General features: G+C 43.4%; 1 protein-coding gene across 1 annotated transcript in view; it reads right to left on the bottom strand.

Moving 5' to 3' along the window:
* Positions 1-18,666, bottom strand: part of LRRC75B (leucine rich repeat containing 75B) — a 98,698-nt gene that overhangs the window by 15,563 nt on the left and 64,469 nt on the right. The window contains exons 2-3 of the mRNA XM_069215132.1: positions 9,544-9,672; positions 4,744-4,856 (exon numbers count right to left, since the gene is read on the bottom strand). Coding sequence (XP_069071233.1) covers positions 4,744-4,856; positions 9,544-9,672 — 242 coding nt within the window. The remainder of the gene's footprint in view (positions 1-4,743; positions 4,857-9,543; positions 9,673-18,666) is intronic.

Consider the following 18,666-nt stretch of genomic DNA (forward strand, 5'->3'; position numbering starts at 1 on the left):
TTTTTTTGGAAAAGACAGAGCTAGCAGGACAGCTACCGTAGTCTCCAGACTCGAGCTAAAATTCAAATAAATATATAAAATAAAAAGAAACTCTAAATTTTAACAAATGAATGAGACGTGAACACTCAGAAACATGTCACTTTCTGCGGGCAGTGCTACTTCCGATGGGACCCACCTTGGCAGCCAAAGACTGGCATCTCTAGGAGTTTGCACTCCTTGTCACTGTAGATCTGTGAAGAGACCCAGGTGGTGAGTGGAGGATTCTAGATTAGCCCTTGATAGGCAGTGTGTTGGCACCGGATGGACAGGTGGTTGGCAGAAAAGGAGGTGGGTGGTAGCTGGATGGACTGTGGTTGAGTCTTGGGTGGACAGTGTCTAGCATACCAGTGTGCACAGCATGGCCAACTCACAAGAAACAGAGGAGGGGGTGAGGGCAGACTCCATCTCTACAATACTCACAGCAGAGCTTTGACACAGTTTCTGTTCATCAATTCATACAGCCTCCTAGTGCATTGTACGGCCTGTTGGGCACCAACTCTTTATTTACGGCCTCTATGCGCTTTTAGTGCACACTCTCTCAGTGAGTCAGTGTACGGCCTCTGGCTGCGTAACCCTACTCTAGACTTACCAATTCTTAGTGAGTAAGTCGACAACCTTTTGCAGCCTGATTACAAGTTGATCCGTGTAGTCTGACCTGTATGTAAACCCCTATTTACGCATTGGTCGGAATTACAAATTGGAAGATATTTAACGCATTAGATAATTATTGGATTCATTAAATTTCTCAACCTTCGTTAAATTTCGGCAGGTCAAACCAGCTGAGACTTAGCTGGGGTAAAGCGTAAGTAATTAACCCCATCATGTGGATTTTGATATAGTAAACTCCAAAAACTGCATGTTATTCCCTTAAAGCTCGAAATACGTGGTCCTGTGGTATTGTTATGTATCAGTTGCGATAAATAACACCTAAACTCAATGCCGAAGGTGTACAGCTTCATGGACTACATCCTCTTAGTTTAAAGCATCACTGGAATTATTCAGCTTCGCAGCCTTTTCCGCATAAATAGCAACTAGGCCAGCTTGCCATATAATTCACCATTTGTAGGATAATCTTCAGATTTAGCTCAGTGTGATCAAAAGTTATTAAATGCTCTGTACTCGGAGTACCAAAGTGCATTTGACAGATTGTAGCTCGGGGTCTCCAACCTTTTCTTTAGTAAAATCTATGTATGTACTGTTCACTTTTCATCTCTTGATTGTGGTATTACGGCATTTAAAGGGGTGACAGTTTTGCCAAGATAGACTTAATATCCACAACTGAAGGACTGGGGAAAGATTTTGTTTGCAGCAGGAAAAAAAATATTTAAGTGCAAGTCCACATAGGGCGGGAAGAAAGATTAATTTTGGGCACAAAAATGTGTTTTTTCGATATCATTATTTCACAAGCACTGTGCGAGGCTGCTCAGAGTTTGAAAGTATGAATTTCACAATACTCTCTCCAGGGATGTTTCGTTAATAGAAATAGATGCTTATCGTGGCCTTTTCGTATGAATTTAGGGTAAATCCGAGAAAGGAGATACACTGACATAACTAGATTGTGCAGAAAAAAAAGCGGGGCTTCTGTTAGAAGTGTGCACAGCTGGGCTTGTTTTCTGCATCACCGTACCTGTATTACACACATTTTGTTACCTTTGGAGGTAGGAGGATAGTGTTAAATAACGGCACTCCTCGGCGTCAATAGAAAAAAACAAGCATTGGCAAAGGAAATACGCCTGGATTGGCTAGCTTTCAATGTTTTGTTTATTGATTAATATCAAAAGTGAAATAGGCATTTAAAATGTAATAGTAATAAGGAGTAAAAAATGCAGAATTGAAACATTCCATTGCAAAAAAAATGGATGCAAAGATTGCCATTTCAGCCTTTGCACCGAAGCGGCCTACTTTCCAGGCGGACGTTCAGATGTGCAGACGGGGATCAGCGCTGTCACTCACAGTGAAGAGATCCAATGGTTGAAGTGGGCGGACCCACTGCCCCAGGCTGTAGGATATGATGTGATGCCATGCTTTCACCTCTGGCCCTGTCTCTGCTGCACCTGCTCTCTGTGCCACCCAATCTCCCTGTTCTACCCCTGATCCATTGAGGCATGTGCTTCAATTCCTTATCCTATTCCCTGTGCTGCCTCGGACTTCTGCTGCCCTTGCTCTCTGTGCTGCCCCTGCTTCATATGATCCCATGCTTCCATTCCTTACCCTGATCCCTGCTTCCCCTTCTCTATGTCCTGCCCTTGTTCCATGTGATGCCCATGCTTCATATTCCACAATGTTCCCTGCTTCTGCTGCCCCTGCTCTCTGTACTGCCCTTGCTTCATGTGATCCCTTGCTTTCATTCCTTAACCTGTTCCCTGCGTCTGCTGCCCCTGCTCTCTGTGCTGCCTCTGCTTCATGTGATCCCATGCTTCTGTTCCTTACCCTGCCCCCTGTGCATTGTCTTCCTTCTGCTGCCCCTGCTCAATGTGACACCCATGCTTTCATTCCTTAACCTGTTCCCTGCGTCTGCTGCCCCTGCCCTCTGTGCTGCCCCTGCTTCATGTGATCCCTTGCTTCCATTCCTTACCCCAATCCCAGCTTCTGCTGCCCCTGCTTTCTGTGCTGCCCCTGCTTCATGTGATCCCTTGCTTCCATTCCTTACCCCAATCCCCGCTTCTGCTGCCCCTGCTTTCTGTGCTGCCCCTGCTTCATGTGATCCCTTGCTTCCATTCCTTACCCCAATCCCAGCTTCTGCTGCCCCTGCTTCATGTGATCCCTGGCTTCCATTCCTTAACCTGTTCCCTGCGTCTGCTGCCCCTGCTTTATGTGCTGCCCTTGCTTCCATTCCTTACCCTGATCCCTGCTTCTGCTGCCCCTGCTCTCTGTGCTGCCCTTGCTTCATGTGATCCCATGCTTTAATTCCTTAACCTGTTCCCTGCGCCTGCTGCCCCTGCTCTCTGTGCTGCCCTTGCTTCATGTGATCCCATGCTTTAATTCCTTAACCTGTCCCCTGCGCCTGCTGCCCCTGCTCTCTGTGCTGCCCCTGCTTCATGTGATCCCTTGCTTCCATTCCTCACCCCGATCCCAGCTTCTGCTGCCCCTGCTCTCTGTGCTGCCTCTGCTTCATGGGATCCCATGCTTCCATTCCTTAACCTGTTCCCTGCGTCTGCTGTCCCTGCTTTCTGTGCTGCCCTTGCTTCCATTCCATACTCTGATCCCTGCTTCTGCTGCCCCTGCTTCATGGGATCCCATGCTTTCATTCCTTACCCTGATCCCTGCTTTTGCTGCCCCTGTTCTCTGTGCTGCCCTTGCTTCATGTGATCCCATGCTTTCATTCCTTAACCTGTCCCCTGCGCCTGCCGCCCCTGCTCTCTGTGCTGCCCCTGCTTCATTGATTCCATGCTTCATTCTCCAGACCTTGATTCCTGCTTCTGCTACCCCTGCTGTCTGTGCTGCCTCTGCTTCATGGGATCCCATGCTTCCATTCCTTACCCTGATCCCTGCTTTTGCTGCCCCTGCTCTCTGTGCTGCCCTTGCTTCATGTGATCACATGCTTCATGTTAAGGGTAGGCGGAACTTCACAGAGTTACATAAATACTCCCCAGGATTCCGCAGAGGTCCAGGAGTGGGCAGAATCCGGGTATGTTGCAGTGCTCGTGCTGAGTTTCATCACCGGGAGCTTGTACCGCGCTGTAAAATCAGCATGAACAGCACCACATGGCACACCAGGGGGCACTGCTTCTTTCTGCTGCTTGAGTGGATTTTCTACTTGAACGGCCGCTTTCTCAACATGAATGGTCACACCTGCTGCAAATGCTGGTGGTGAGATATGTGCCGGGAGGTGTTTTAGTGCCCAAAAATCATGCATGGGGAAACAAATTCTAGCTTGCCAACTTACATTTGCCGAACTGTTCAAGAGAGAAAATGTCACAACATGGTGGCTGGCCGGGTTTTGCCAGAACTCTGCGCTCCAAGTAGAATGCAGAGTGAGCAATACTCCATGAACTCCACTGGCGGAGCTGAATTTTTTCACGACCCCCCTGCAAAATACTGAGCACTGATGGCTAAAAAGGCAGTTCAAGGCATCACTGAAGTGCCCAAGCCTGATTCCCTTTCCTGGTTGGAGAGGTTCCTACCGGAGCTCAACCATCTCCGGGACACACTATAGCATGTGTACCTTCCATGCATGTGACGTTCTTCAGACAACATTGCTGTCTGCTATACCCAAGACAAGCTGGAGCTTGCTATGCCTGCGACTTCCTCTTCGACGTGTGGATGCAGACCAATGCTGGCATTACCTGCAGGGTGCATTGGTGCTTGCAATAATTGGGACCTCCTCATGGGTCCATGATTGAGACTAAGCTTGGTACTTCCTCGTGGGCACAGAAGCTCTTAACATAACGCAAACGTTACCTAGGCCTAGGAGCGCTTGGCATGCCTGGCACCCCTCCATGACTCACCAACACTTGCTATGCTGGGGACTTCCTCAAGGGCACAAGTGCTGATACCACCATGTACCATCACTGGACATAAAGGCAATTGCCAAGCCCTGGTCAGTTGAGTGCTTACCATGCCCAGCCTGTCTTCCATGACTCTCTGACGTTGGTCATGCTAGAGCCCCTCAAGGGTACATGCGTGCGGGTTGCTTATATTTTGTACCAGAGAAGGCAGGAAACAGCCATTCCTGAGCCTCGTTATGAGAATATGTATGCTTACCATGCCTGCGACTTCCGCCTGGGTACACTGTGCCGGTGCCACTTGGAGTGGGGGGTCAGGTGGTAGATGAGCTGCCTGCAGATCCGGTCAGTAGACTTCAGGGGGTCGTTATCCTGGAAGAAGAGGCAAAACTCAGTGGAATGTCCAGAAATTAACCACAACCCATACTTATGTGTACAGTCAACAGGCAGGCTGAAAGATAGAAGCTAGAGAGGGGCATGCAGTCCCCATCCTCAAGCCTTAATTAGCCCTAATGTCCCCATTCCCTGGGTCCAGTTCCAATAACAAGAGGAGGGGGCATGTGGCCCCTCTCCCCAAGCCTTAAAAGGCCCCCAGGACCCAACCCCTGGAACCAAAATCTAAAATGGGGACATGCAGCTCCTCTTCCTCAAGCCTTGGAGGGCCTGGGGACCCCATTCCCAGGGACAAATAAAATCATAAAGCAGATCGGGCCCAATGGTCCCCCTCCCCGAGCCTTATTAGGCCCCAGGGGCTCCTCTCCCCAGAAGATTCCACACTGGGTAGAGGAAATGCCATCAAAGGAGGTTATTCAGCAGATACTTGTACTGGTTCTGTCCCCTAGGCCCTGGACAGTTTACACCAAGAGAAAGCAGAGAGGAAGAAACATGAGGGTATACTGCAGCTCCTTGCCAGCAACTGCACAGATGGAAATATGCAGAAAGCGGAGCCTTGGGAAGAAACACATTGATCTTCAGCATCTTTCTAAGTTTCTTGGAAGAAGAGGAGAACTGCTGTCTATAATCCAAAAGAAGGCAGTGTCACAAGAGGCACCACAAATCACATAGCCACTAATAACAAACAGGTGCGAGACAAGACTGGAACTAATATCAGTGGGGCCAAAAGTGGGAAGTTTAAGGAAAAAGAAAAGGGCAGGCACCAGCATTAAAACTTTCACTAACCGATGGCCTTCTATTCGAAGAACAAGGGATGGGAGATTGAAGAACACGAATCCCCTTCCACGGGGGAAGACCAGGAGGTGGGAAACAATAGCAACAGTGTTCACTAAAGAGGATATCTCTGCCCAGGAGTAATAGAAGCAGCTAATTCCTGGGGTCTCACCTATATTTAATAATAATGAGATACAAAAAGGGATGGAATAGAATAACTCCTGCCGTCCAGAAATAAATCCCCCGCCACTGGACAGTGATCCAGAGTCAAAAGGGAGTAAAAGTGATATAACCCCTGCAGCCTGCCTCCCGAGATCCGCTCCTTGCTCCCTGAGCCTGGTGTTGCTGATGCCAACAAAAGAAAACCCTTCAGAACATGGAATAGAGAGACAACAACCTTCTGCAAATGGTCTTTTGGCAAGAATCCAGGTATTAGTAAATACGCTCTCCGTATAAAACAAACTCTATTAAAAGCTCAGCTATAACATATGCCTGTGCAAAAGAAACAAGCATTTGCAATGCACTGGGTCTCGCATTTCGTCGAGTTAGAGCTACTAGCGTTGTGAACTCCTAACCAGACTTTTCTTGCCACATTAAATGGAAGAAAAAAAAATGCGCGTGACCGCGCTGCGAATTAAAGAGAAAAAGTAGTCCAGGAACCATATGGAAAACATGGAGCCTCGTATGTTTCCAGTAGTTGGTCGCTGCGCTCGAGGAGGGCTAAACACCGGAAAAGGCATGATGTATGCATGCCTTACACTAATGAAAGCAAGCGGATTTTAAAAGGCAAGCCCATGAACCAATGTACGGGACTGACGTGACATGGCCGTGGTTAGAAGCCCAAAGAGAGATTATATCAGGGGACAAAGGGCTTTGCACTCGCCCCTAAAAGGGACAATCCACCAGGATTGTCACACAAACAGTTGCTATCTCTGAATGACCCGAGACATAGGAGCCTCCCTTTTCTCCCCCGGAGGCTTACAGGAGTCTGCCTTTTTCCAAATGATATCAGAAATGCCAGGATATGGTGTCACGTGGAACTGAATAATGCTAAGAAGGTATTACCAGAGAGCCAATGCAGGCTACATCATACTCAAATAAATCCAGAGTTGCTCTTGAACAACCGATTTGCACTGCTGAGTACAGAGGACAGTCTAATCAAAATCTCAAATGAGCCTACAGCAGATCTTAAGGAATCATTGACATCACATGTCAAAAGTAATGATGCTGAACCATCTGTTCAGTCCTTCAATTCATAATCAGATTTTCAGGCATCAACTTGGGAACTTGATACAGAATCTAATGGCTTCTACTGCCCACCAACAGAGAGTGCTCTTCATAAAAAGGAAAATACAAAAGCAACGAGGAGCTGGTGCGGAAATATCTACTGAATCACAAGGAGATGTATATATTGGGGCCCCTAATAACAAAAGTTGGTTGCTATACTGATGTCAAACTGCAAATAGGAACAGAGAAGCAGATGGCTCTAACAAGAAATACATTAAACAATAAAGACTAAAAGATGAAAGGATTCTCCAAAAGAGTTACCAACATAGAAACCAAGATGGAAACTCTGAAAGAAAGATGGACAATTAAAATAAGTGACATTAATATTTCTCTTCAAAACTCCAAAAGAATAATAAAAATCATGATAAATGATAAAGAAGATCAAATTTTTGTTTTATTGGAACCCAAGAGGGTGCTAAAGGAAGTGTACAAGTGAGACATTCTTGACCAATTAATCAAAGGGGCAATTTTACCAAACCCCCTCTGCTCTATTAGGGATCTGAAGATTGCAAAAGCCTATAAAGTTCCTTCTCAGAAATCCATCCGAGTTACCTTACCCTTCCCCAAACTATAACACTGCCACTTATGTCAAGGAACCTGGAAAAAGAGAGGTTAGAGAGAGCAATCAACTCTCTGGCTGGTCACTAGTTTCACATCTTCACACATCTGGTTCTTGGAACAGCACAGAGTGAAGACCATGGGAAAAACTGATACTGGAATTCATAGTACCTTTAGCAGAGGTGTACATTTTTCAATTGTCTAATCTTAGAGTTCGTTGTCTGTGATAAATCAAGATTTTTAGCGAGTCCGTGTTAGCACCAGCTCATTCAATTAAAATTTGGTCGGTCAAAACACTAAGGTAAATGTTTTGGGCCAATTATAATGTTGTCCATGGATAGAAGTGCTTGCATTTGATCTGCCCAGATCAACTACATTGATTTTTTCTCATTTTCTTCGGGGTTGTGTTTTTTCGCTTCTTTCAGTGATGGTCATGGGATAGCTTTGCAATATACATTTCAAAATTACTTACTGATTTACATAGACCCATCTTTTAGTATAGGGCCAACAGGATGACCCTACATCCCATTTTCCCATCAGGTGGATGGAAAGTGCGTTTCAGCCTGCCATGAGTGATAGGAATAACTGTTTTGGGCCCCTGGGAAAGATTTATGGGGGTGGGGCCTTCACAGATCAACAGGGGGCAGTGTGAAACAAGCATTTGCAATACAATGGGTCTTGCGTTTGCTCGAGTTAGAGCTACTAGTGTTGTAAAATCTGAACTGGACTTTTCTTGCCACACAAATTGAAAATGAAAAGTAAAACAGTTGACATAAGCGAGCCGATTCAAAGCACCACGGCCACCATAATCATGAGCGTGAAGGATAGACACAAAAGGAAAAATAAGTTTGCTCACAGTCCAATGTATCAACAAACGTGCAATTATTCATGTAACAGGGTCGATGGCCAAAGTGGTATCAAAACTGCCCCAAAGGATTTTTGAAAGGCATGCCCATGAATGAATGATAGTGATGGGCGTGTGGTGGGCATGGTTAAAAGCCCACAAAAGGAAAGACAATGCGAAGAAATTTGCAGAATTTATTTTAATTAAGAGATGAGTAGTGTGACAATCATTTCTGTTAATTTTAATGAGCTCCATTATAAACATACAATCTCAGCATCCATGAAAAGGTTTGAAGATGAAAAGGCAGATTTCATAATACTACAGGAAACACATTTTGTGGGGGCTGGAGCTACATCTATTGAAAACTGTGGGTGGGTGCAGGAGGTTTATTACTCTAACGCTGACCTTCTGTACTGGGAGTTGTGTGTATCACTGGTATTTGAGTTTTCCTATTTCACAATCTGGTAGGTGCTGGAAAAAGCATCGGAAAATGAATGTTACAGAAAAAGAGTTTGCTTTCTATTCCGTAGCTCTGGTATACAAACAAGCATTGGAAAACCAACAGCATGCAACAGAAACGTCAAAACCACTGACCTTGCTAATGCTAGTGTTTTTTATATTGGTGGCTGTAGACTGTTCTCTTTCCAGTACCAACTCATAAGATTTTATTTGGTTATTGATGTCCAGAGCTCTGACAACACACTGGACTTGAATCTCTAAATACAATACAGTAGTATTTTCTGCTCTGCATTGCAGGAAATAAGATAGCTTAACATCACAAGCCTGCAACTAGAAGGAACATGTTAGGAGCTTTAAGGAGTGGAGGCAGGCCGTTTATCACACAGTCTGTACATTTGACCAAACATATTAATATACATGCCTGGACACCCTAAATGTTTGGTGCTCAAATAGGGACAAATTCCACAGCAGAACTGAACCTACAATCAAGCTTGCATGAAAAACACCACTTTTGAAGACACTGGGCTTTCCGGAGTCCACTGCCCCATGGTAGATATGGTTCCTAACAGACAGTAGACATCACTCATTTAGTTTTGTGGGCCCACATCTCAACTTATATGAGCCTCTCTTCCAGACCCAGCATAATGCTGCTGCATAAAATGTGTTGATGCATAGATTTGGCTGACTCTGAAGGAGAAAGAGGTTTTCTTCCTGGGTTTTGTTGTGACGGATAGGAGGACTCACCTTTTTGGGGCACTGCAGATTCCGGGCCAGACTCATCAGTAGCTCGTGAGAGATGGGGTCCACCAGATTGAGGAAGGTGGCATGGCGGTAGAGAATGTCCTTCAGCAGGGACCCCTCCAGGCCCAGGTCCTGCCAAAAAACACAAGAAGAGCAGTGAGCGAGATTTGGAAATCTAGAGCGCTTGGCTAAGCTCCTGGAGAACGCCACAACCTGGGTACATATGTATTACACTAATGTTTCCAAAACACGCTCCACAAAATTCAACTGTATCTAATACCAACGGGGACTGGTGATCTTTCAACACGGTAGGGTGTAAACACCCACCCCCAACTGCAGTGAGAGTGAAGCAAGTGAACCTGACGTTGGTCAGAGGTTTTGAAGGAAGAGGCGCTCCCAATGGGAAAAGTTAGGAAGAATGGTGGCCAAATAGAACAAAGTCCATGTTTCCTAAAAGCCAGAGGTTCTTAACAGGCACTTAAGTATTCCAGTACTTTAACTGTGTGTCAGGAATCCATGAGCCTTCACGGTTGCAGTATATGTTCACACTTGACATCACTTGCTTTTAGCAACACAACGCTCATCCTTGCTTAATTTCTCCCTATCTCAGTGGCCATTTAAAGATGATGGGTGCAAGGAGACCTCTTGGAACTGGACTCCTGAGTTTACCTCTACTTTCCTTAAAAGCTTACTGGTCACTTTTTTAAATCTGCACCCTTGCCATTCTGGATTTTCTTTTCACGTATCAGGAGAGTGGCTCCCTGTATTTTCTTTGCTTTTATGGTTTATTATTTTGCACAATTGCTTTGCTTTTAATATTTTAATTTTCAGCTTCATTTTAGTAGGTTCAGCACCCAAGGAACAGCACCTAAGGAACCTCTCTGGGGGTAAAGTTATTTCCAGCCTTAACCTTTCCATGGGCAACAACTGTCTTCAAGTCCCTATTTCCTCAGGATCACCTTTAGATCCCTGTCCTCCCAAAATATTTCAGTTAGATCTTCCCAGTCTATTGGAGGCCCTTCTTCATCTCCGAAGTGAATCCATTTCAGCAACTCAGACCACTCTTTTTTTTTTAAAAGGACATTGTTCTTCCCACTCCTGAAGAAGCCTTCAGCTGACCTCCTCAGTACTGAGTAATTGTAAGATCAATATCATTGCTGCCTTGCCCTCCAAAGATTGTGGAAAAGGTGACCAACCAAAAGTTACCTGATTTTATTGAACACAATAATACGCTACATGCATCTCACTCAGAGGTTTCACTCTTCACTTGGAGACCAAGATATGCCTTCTGTCTTCGTCTTATTGGATCTCTCCTCTGCCTTGTATATGGGCTCCCAGGGTTGACTGATCACTTATTTGGCCAAGGCTGGGATTCAGGGGCATGCTCTGGCCTGGATTGAATCCCCTCTTAGAGATCGAGGCCAAGCTGTCTTAATGGCTCCTTTGTAGTCCGGTTTCATGGCCATACCATACGGCGTACAATACCATACCATCTGGCGTCCCATACTATTTAATCTTTGTCTGCCCTTTGGCTGGGCTCAGCTGTGCTTTTGGCCTTCTGCCAATGAGTTGGCTGATGATAACCAAATTATTTTCTATTCGGACAAAAATATGGAGGACAAATGTACTAAATTTAGTGACTGGAAGTTTTCTAATGTTTATTAGATGTTCCACAATTTCCTAAAATTGAACACAACTACAATAGGGATTTGGGGCATACCTGGTAGCTAGGCAAGCACCCTGGCACCTTCTGATTTTGGTCAAATGATTTAGGACAAGCTCCTGCATTGGTCAAATTGTGATCAAAATAGACGCCGGTAAAGGACTAGGGTTAGTCCTTTAGCGGCGTCTATTTCGATTAAAATTTGTCAATGTCGTTACAGGTTTTCAACCTTGCCTCCACGTTCAGGATGCTTTGTCTTCTATGTTAAATCTTTCCACTCTTATCTTCATCCTCTGTTCCAGCAGAGATGCAGGCAGTTATAATGAGCTGGCTGGACTACTGTAATTCTCTACTTCATCGCATTCCTGACTGCATCAACAAATGTTTACAATGCCTACCACACACAGCGGCTCGGGTAACTCTTTGTTGCTCAGCTGGTTCTTCAGCCACCAAGGCTTTACACACTGCTCCCGATGACCAAGCAAACTGCTTTCAAGTTACTCTGTTTGCTCTTCAAGGCCATTCACAAACGTGGTTCGCTTTACCTGCGAAAGAAGCTGTATTCACCTTTCAGGCAGGCTCAATCTGCTACGCCCATACTTTTGTAAGTCCCTCATTACCACCTGGCTAGATCGGGTGGCTGTGCTTTCTCAGTGTCATCAGCTAAACTCCGGAACTCTCTCCCACCAAATTTAGGAACCAACCCTAATCTGGTTTTATTTCAGAAAAAAATTAAAACCCGGTTGGTTCTAAGATCTTAGCTCTGCTATTGCGTAAACTCATTGTACCAGTTCCACTGCCTAGATGCCTTTTAGGTAATTACGTGCCTAATAAAACCAAATAAAATCAAATACAAATAACGGACTCATAGGAAATGTTGATAAAAGTGTGCCAAAAAACATATAATAGGACTACATGAACTAGAACTCGCACCTTCCCTATGCACACATTATACGTTTTCATATTACATCACTTATACTACCTTAAGCCATAGCATTCATAACAACACTCTTGACATCACACAATATAATTTATGAGAACACTGTGCATGGTAGAGAGGGGCGAGTTATATTTCATTTAGTGTGGCTAGCGAGTTGACAACACTCTGTACAAAGGTGTGCAAGTTATAATAAGTTTTGGCTGGTGCGCAAAAATGTAACTTTAAATTATAATCACTATACCTTTATAATTTCCAATGTAATGAAGTTTAAGTTGTTTTTGTATAAACATAAATATTTAAGTTTTCCTAACTATAACTTGTCCTCAACCTTTGGTTTTTCCATCTGACCCATGCCACCACACATCTTCAAGAATATTCTTTTATCTACTTCTGCTGCCATATCTGTAAGAAGAATCATCAATAACTCTTTAACTATGGGAACTTTTCCTGAAGACCTGAAAAAGGTATACATACACCCGTAATTAAAGAAAAGAAACCAATTACAAATGGACCTTTCCTGGGCAAACTGATAGAAAGAGCAGCATTCGCCCAGATGTCACAATTCATTGAAGACAACTCCATACTTTCAGACTACCAAACTGGATTCCGCCCAGGAAGAGGCACTGAATCTACACTCCTAGCAATCTGGCATGATCTTAAACACAGTTGACCACAATGGAGTTGCTGCACTACTTCTCTTGGACCTCTCAGCTGTCTTTGATACTGCTGACCATGACACCCTAATTCAAAGGCTCCATGAGGCTGGCATAGAAGGGACTGCTCTCGACTGGATTACACTCTACCTTCAAAACAGAACTATCTATTCTCCCCACTTCTCATCCAAACACTACCTCATAAAAGCAGGGGTCCCTCAAGGATCAATCATCTCACCTATGCTTTTCAACATTTACATGATGTCATTACCAGCATGGATCAATGATTTTCAACTCACATGCTACAACTATGCAGATGACACTCAAAATACTCCTTAAATTGGAATGCCCCAGAGACATTGAAAACTCACAAATCTTTAGTTGCCCCTGAGCTGTTGATCAGTGGATGACTTGGAGCCACCTCAACCTGAATGTTTCCAAAACAGAAATACTCACACGTGACTACTGGAAACATTATGACCCACTGTGCACCTGGCCTGACGATCTGGGACAACCTCCTCAAGTATCTAAGGAAGTTAAAAACCTTGGAATTACCATGGACTCTAAGTTAACAACGAATGCCCAAGTGGACAAATGATCACAATGAAGATTTATCACCTTGAAGACTCTGCAACGCACCTCCCCCCACCTTGGATTTCAACCCAAGGTGCAGGCTACTATCTCTCTTTTACTATCTAAATTGAATTACGCCAGTGGCCTCTGCCATGGATCATCTCTATCTACCATTAAAAAATCTACAACGTATTCAGAACTCAGTTGCCAGGCTACTATTACAAGCAAAGCCACAAGCCTACATCTCCCCTGCCTTGAGAGCACTACGTTGGTTACCGATTGCCAGCAGATCCACCTTCAAGCTGCTTTGTATCACCCACAAAGCTATATATGGCACAGGGACAGCTTTTCATCAGAAACAAAATAACCAAATACATTCAACAAAGAAACCTCCACTCAAGATTTGCATACTGCCTTAAAACACCACCATACAAGAAAAAAAACAATAGGTGGTACATCCTTCTCTGTTTAAGCAGCCAAACTATGGAAATCATTACCCCCAAATATAAGATCCATGGATAACTATCTTGTCTTCAGAAGACTACTCAAGAGTTGGCTCTTTTCTTCAGAACCACCAAATCCAAAAAGCAATGGACTGCATATGCTTGTGTTGATAAATATTTATAATCGGATTATGTGTATATTCTAGATATGTATAGTTCAAGAAATATGTATAGTTACTATTTCATAATAATAAAATATACACATATTCTTTAAGCCTGTTTAACAAATGTATATTTACTCACAGTTAAATGTATATATGTGTGTATCCTATGTGCATGTGTGTGTATGTATATTTGTGTGTATATACATATATATGTGTATGCTTAATGTGTTCATAGGTCATTGCATAGCTCCTAGATAAGTTGTTATATTAAATACTTATGAATCCCTGCTTTCTATTTCATATCACAATGAGCAAATGTTATCTTAACTATTTTATCAGCAAGCATTGCTATTGAAAAATTATGGAAAGATAAATGAATGTTTAAAAGTACACTTATAAATTAACATCGAATATTGCAAATCTTGAAAGTCTGTGTTTATACAATAGAACTTTACATCTTATATTATTATATCCATAATTATATTGCTTGTACATGTATTCCCTTACTATGTATTTACATATCTATTTATTACTCTAGTCCTACTGCACTAGAGAAAAAAAATAACAATAAAAAAATAAAGAAAAAAAGAAGAAATATATAAAATAAAACAATATTTACTCTCTCGTAAGCTTTACTCTGTCTCCCCATCACCCTTTGTCTCTATCAATCTATCTTCCATTTCCACTCTGACTCATCCAAACCCGTTCTACTGCTTTGATCTCCAAAATAACCCTGCCTAAGCTCTTCCCTCCTGTACCGCAACTACCTCACCCAAACCTCAGTTTACTCCTATGATCTCCCAAAGAACCCTACTAAATTCTCCCTAATTTATCTCACCTTTGACTCGTCCAAAACCCCTTCTATTATGATCTCCCTAACCCCTTTCCACAGACTCTTCCCTCCTCCATCTCTCATTTACTCATCCCAAGCCTCATCCTATTACAATAAACTCCCAATTAACACTTCTGGATTCTTCCCTCCCCTCTCCCTCCATTACTCTAGTCAATCCAACTAACAAACTCACATATCCTCCGCTCAAATTAACTCATAATAATACTAAAACTGTACTCATATTTCCCTATGCTAATCCATCACTAACTCCTCTTGGGTTCCAGAGTAGCGTGCTACTCACCGATAAGCAATTTGACACCTTGTCAGGGGTAGTAAGCGCTTTATTAATACAATTACTATATATACACACATTATATATATATATATATACACACACACACACATAATATATATATATATTTTTTCTCTTCACCAAAATCAACTGCACAGCCGAACTCCATAGAACGGGTGCCCCTGAGGTGAAAGTGGCAGTTCACATTTTATATTCCAGCAAAGACAAAACAGAGCACTCACAGGTAGGTGAAATGAAGTTTTACTGCATCGCCAGACAAGTTTCTGCACTTAATGCCTTTCTCAATGGCAGTCATTTAGACTTAAGGTCACATGTCATGCAATTTGCGAACACTTAAAGTCACTCCAATTGTATAATAAGTCTTAGATGTTAACCGCCAGCATCACATCCATTGTTTATATTCTCTGTGCTAAATTGACACTTCAGTATGTGTTCCATCACAGTGACGCCCACGCCTGTGGTAAGTAGTTATAGTTAGGATCTGATTTCCATAGGAAAAGCGTCTTTGTTTGTTTTGCTAATAACTTTGGAGCTGTTTGACAAATCTTTACAAAACTTTCCAAACTAGTACACAACTAACTTCAGCTGCCGAGTGGAAAGTTTTGGGATGATCTGTCAACCATGGAATGAGAAAAGAGGGGGGTCCCGAAACATATTTTCCCCATGCAATTTCCCATAGAGATTTTAGACTTGACTACGGCCTGAACCGCTAGACGGAATTACACCAAATACGGCAGAAAGCTAGCTCTTGGTTCACAGAGAGCCCTTTTTGTAATATGGTGTAAATCTGTTTAGTAGTTTAAGAGTTATTAAAATATCTAGGGATGCGGATCCGCGGCAGATACAGGTGGATTCGCAGATCCACGCATCAACAGCAATGCCATGATTGGCTAGCCGCAACCTGAGAGGAAAGTTTTGGCCACCATTTTGTTCATCAGGACTCAGTTCCCAGTGGGGAAAATAAAATTAAGAAGTGATAGAAGGGGTCATGGTAGAGGTACCCTGACCTCATGGGACTAATGAAGGGGTCTGTGAGGGACCTCTCATGGGCAAGAAATTCTCCAAAACTGTTTTTTTTTTTTTTTAGTGTGCAAGGATCCACTGGGATTCTGGTGGATCCACGGATCAAGACCCTAATTAAAAAAATATATATATACTCTCACTCACAGACCCACACACCTACTCACACACTCACAAACCCACTTACACATCCACACAGCCATTCACGCACCCATCCGCACCCACTCACAGACCCTCAAAACCACTCACACACCCACTTACAGGCCCACACGGCACTCACACATTCACACTCACTCATGAGACCCATACAGCCACTTACACACCCACTCACAGACCCTCAAAACCACTCACACGCCCGCTCACAAACCCACACCTCCACTCATGCACCGACTCACTCATCCACACACTCACCCATAGAAACACTTAGAGATTCACTAAAAAAGGTTAAAGAGATGTTATCATTAGATTCAGAATTTACATGCACAAAACCATAGAAATTCAGCTGTAATAGTTGGAGTTATTTCAAGGACCGATAACTCATGCCCTACACTAACTATAACTCGCAGCCTCTCCATGCACTGCTGCTTACAACACATATTACATCACTCATGACATCTTCTATGACATCTTGATAATATCACTGCAACATTTACAGTGAAATTATTGATGAACAAATTGTGCATGGCGAGGCCTCGAATCATAGTTACCTTTGGGCACGAGTTATAGTTACTTGAAATAACTGAAAAGCTGAATTTCTATGGTTTTGTGTGTGTAAATTCTGAACCTAACTACACCACCCTGTAATTTTTGTTTTTATTTAGTGAATATATTTATATATTAATAATAAGCACAGACATGTATACACTATGATCACTCTTATTTCTATCAATACCTTATTAGGTCTGGCTCGGTTAGAAAGACCTTTATCACATGTGCGCAGCTTCTCTAATCCACACAAAAAATTAGCCTGCTGAAGTAAGAGTTTGGGACCAGTTGTTTAACATTTGATTGGAGATTTGAGAGGAATGACAGCACCATGAATGATGTGCAGGGTTTAACTGTAAAGCCAACAGTGTTCATGAATAGTAGGGTGAGCCATGGCAGGAGAAGCTGCCCGCGCAACAGGGCAGATAAGGGAGGCCGAGGACGCACCACGACCAGCTCACTCATTCCATGATGATAACGCTAACTCTGCCTACTGCAATCATACTCTTGCCCACCCACTCTCTTCTCATTCCTAGAAGGAGAGAGGTGATAGGACAATCAGACGTCGTCTTACATTGGCTCAGAGAATTCTGAGCAACAGGATCCCAAGTGTACATTTAGGATATTTTTCACATCACCTGCCTCAGTGACATGCAGAGTGCATCAGAGGTTCTGTTAGTCGTCCTTGTTATTTACCTTCTTTACCATACTCTACGCCGTCAAGTGCTTGGAAGCCTTGCTGTAGAAGACACCAAAGTAGTACTTAGGCCTGTAACTCTGGCAAAGATCAAGAACATAGCTAGTAAACGTTTGAGCATGTTTTCCTCCATCCAGTTGTATATTTCAACAACAGAGTTTTTACCATTAGTCTCTACTAAAAATACTTTATAAACTTTAATAGCCTATCACAAGAGCAGAGGCAGTGGGGTGCACCCCAAAACTCAATAGCCCGAAAGAGTACAGGAGCAGGGGCAATGTGGTGCACCCCAAAACCCAACAACTTGAGAGATTTAAGGAGCCAGGGCAATCTGGTGCACCCTAGTACCCAACAACTCGAGGCATATGAGCAGGGGAAAGCTGGTGCACCCCAAAACCCAACAACTCCAGAAAGTAAAGGAGCCATGGCAATGTGGTGCATCCCCACACCCAACAACTCAAAGCGTATGAGTAGGAAAAAGCTGGTGCACCCCGAAACCAAACAACTTGAGAAAGAAAAGAAGCCAGGGCAATGTGGTGCAACCCCACACCCAACAACTCAAGGTGTATGATCAAGGGAAAGTTGGTGCACCCCAGAAACGAACAAATGAAATGCAGAACGAAGCTATAGAGCACAGAGAAATGGGAATGGCAGTGATCCCAAAAACCCAACTACCACACCCTTACAGTTTACTCCTTGTTTATACAGGTAGGTTAAACCTGCTGAAATTGATCAGGAGAAAAGTCCTGCAAGAAAAGGCAAAACATGCAAAATTTAGCATGATTCAGTTCCATTTTAAAAACTCAGAATATGAGTCACTTACCATGTGTGATGAACACTTCACTCTATTCCTGCCTAAATAAACTGAAATGAGGGCCCAAGACAGAAAATCCGTCACTCTTTGTTTCTTGAGATGTAACAGCTGTATTGGCTTTGAGACTCGCTTGCTGACAAGAGCTCTCCAGGCTCCCAAACAGACCAATTCGTTCCACAATAGCAAAGTTTGACTGTTATTATTTAGGCCTTGCCTGCAGACAACAGTTAGCTTTCTGTTGTCAAAAGACTTGTGTTGTATCCAGGTTGTTTATGTAACTATAGGGATGGAATTTAGAAGGTTGGGGAA

The sequence above is a fragment of the Pleurodeles waltl genome, chromosome 11 (assembly GCF_031143425.1).
Source record: "Pleurodeles waltl isolate 20211129_DDA chromosome 11, aPleWal1.hap1.20221129, whole genome shotgun sequence".
In the NCBI taxonomy this organism is placed as follows: Eukaryota; Metazoa; Chordata; class Amphibia; order Caudata; family Salamandridae; genus Pleurodeles; species Pleurodeles waltl.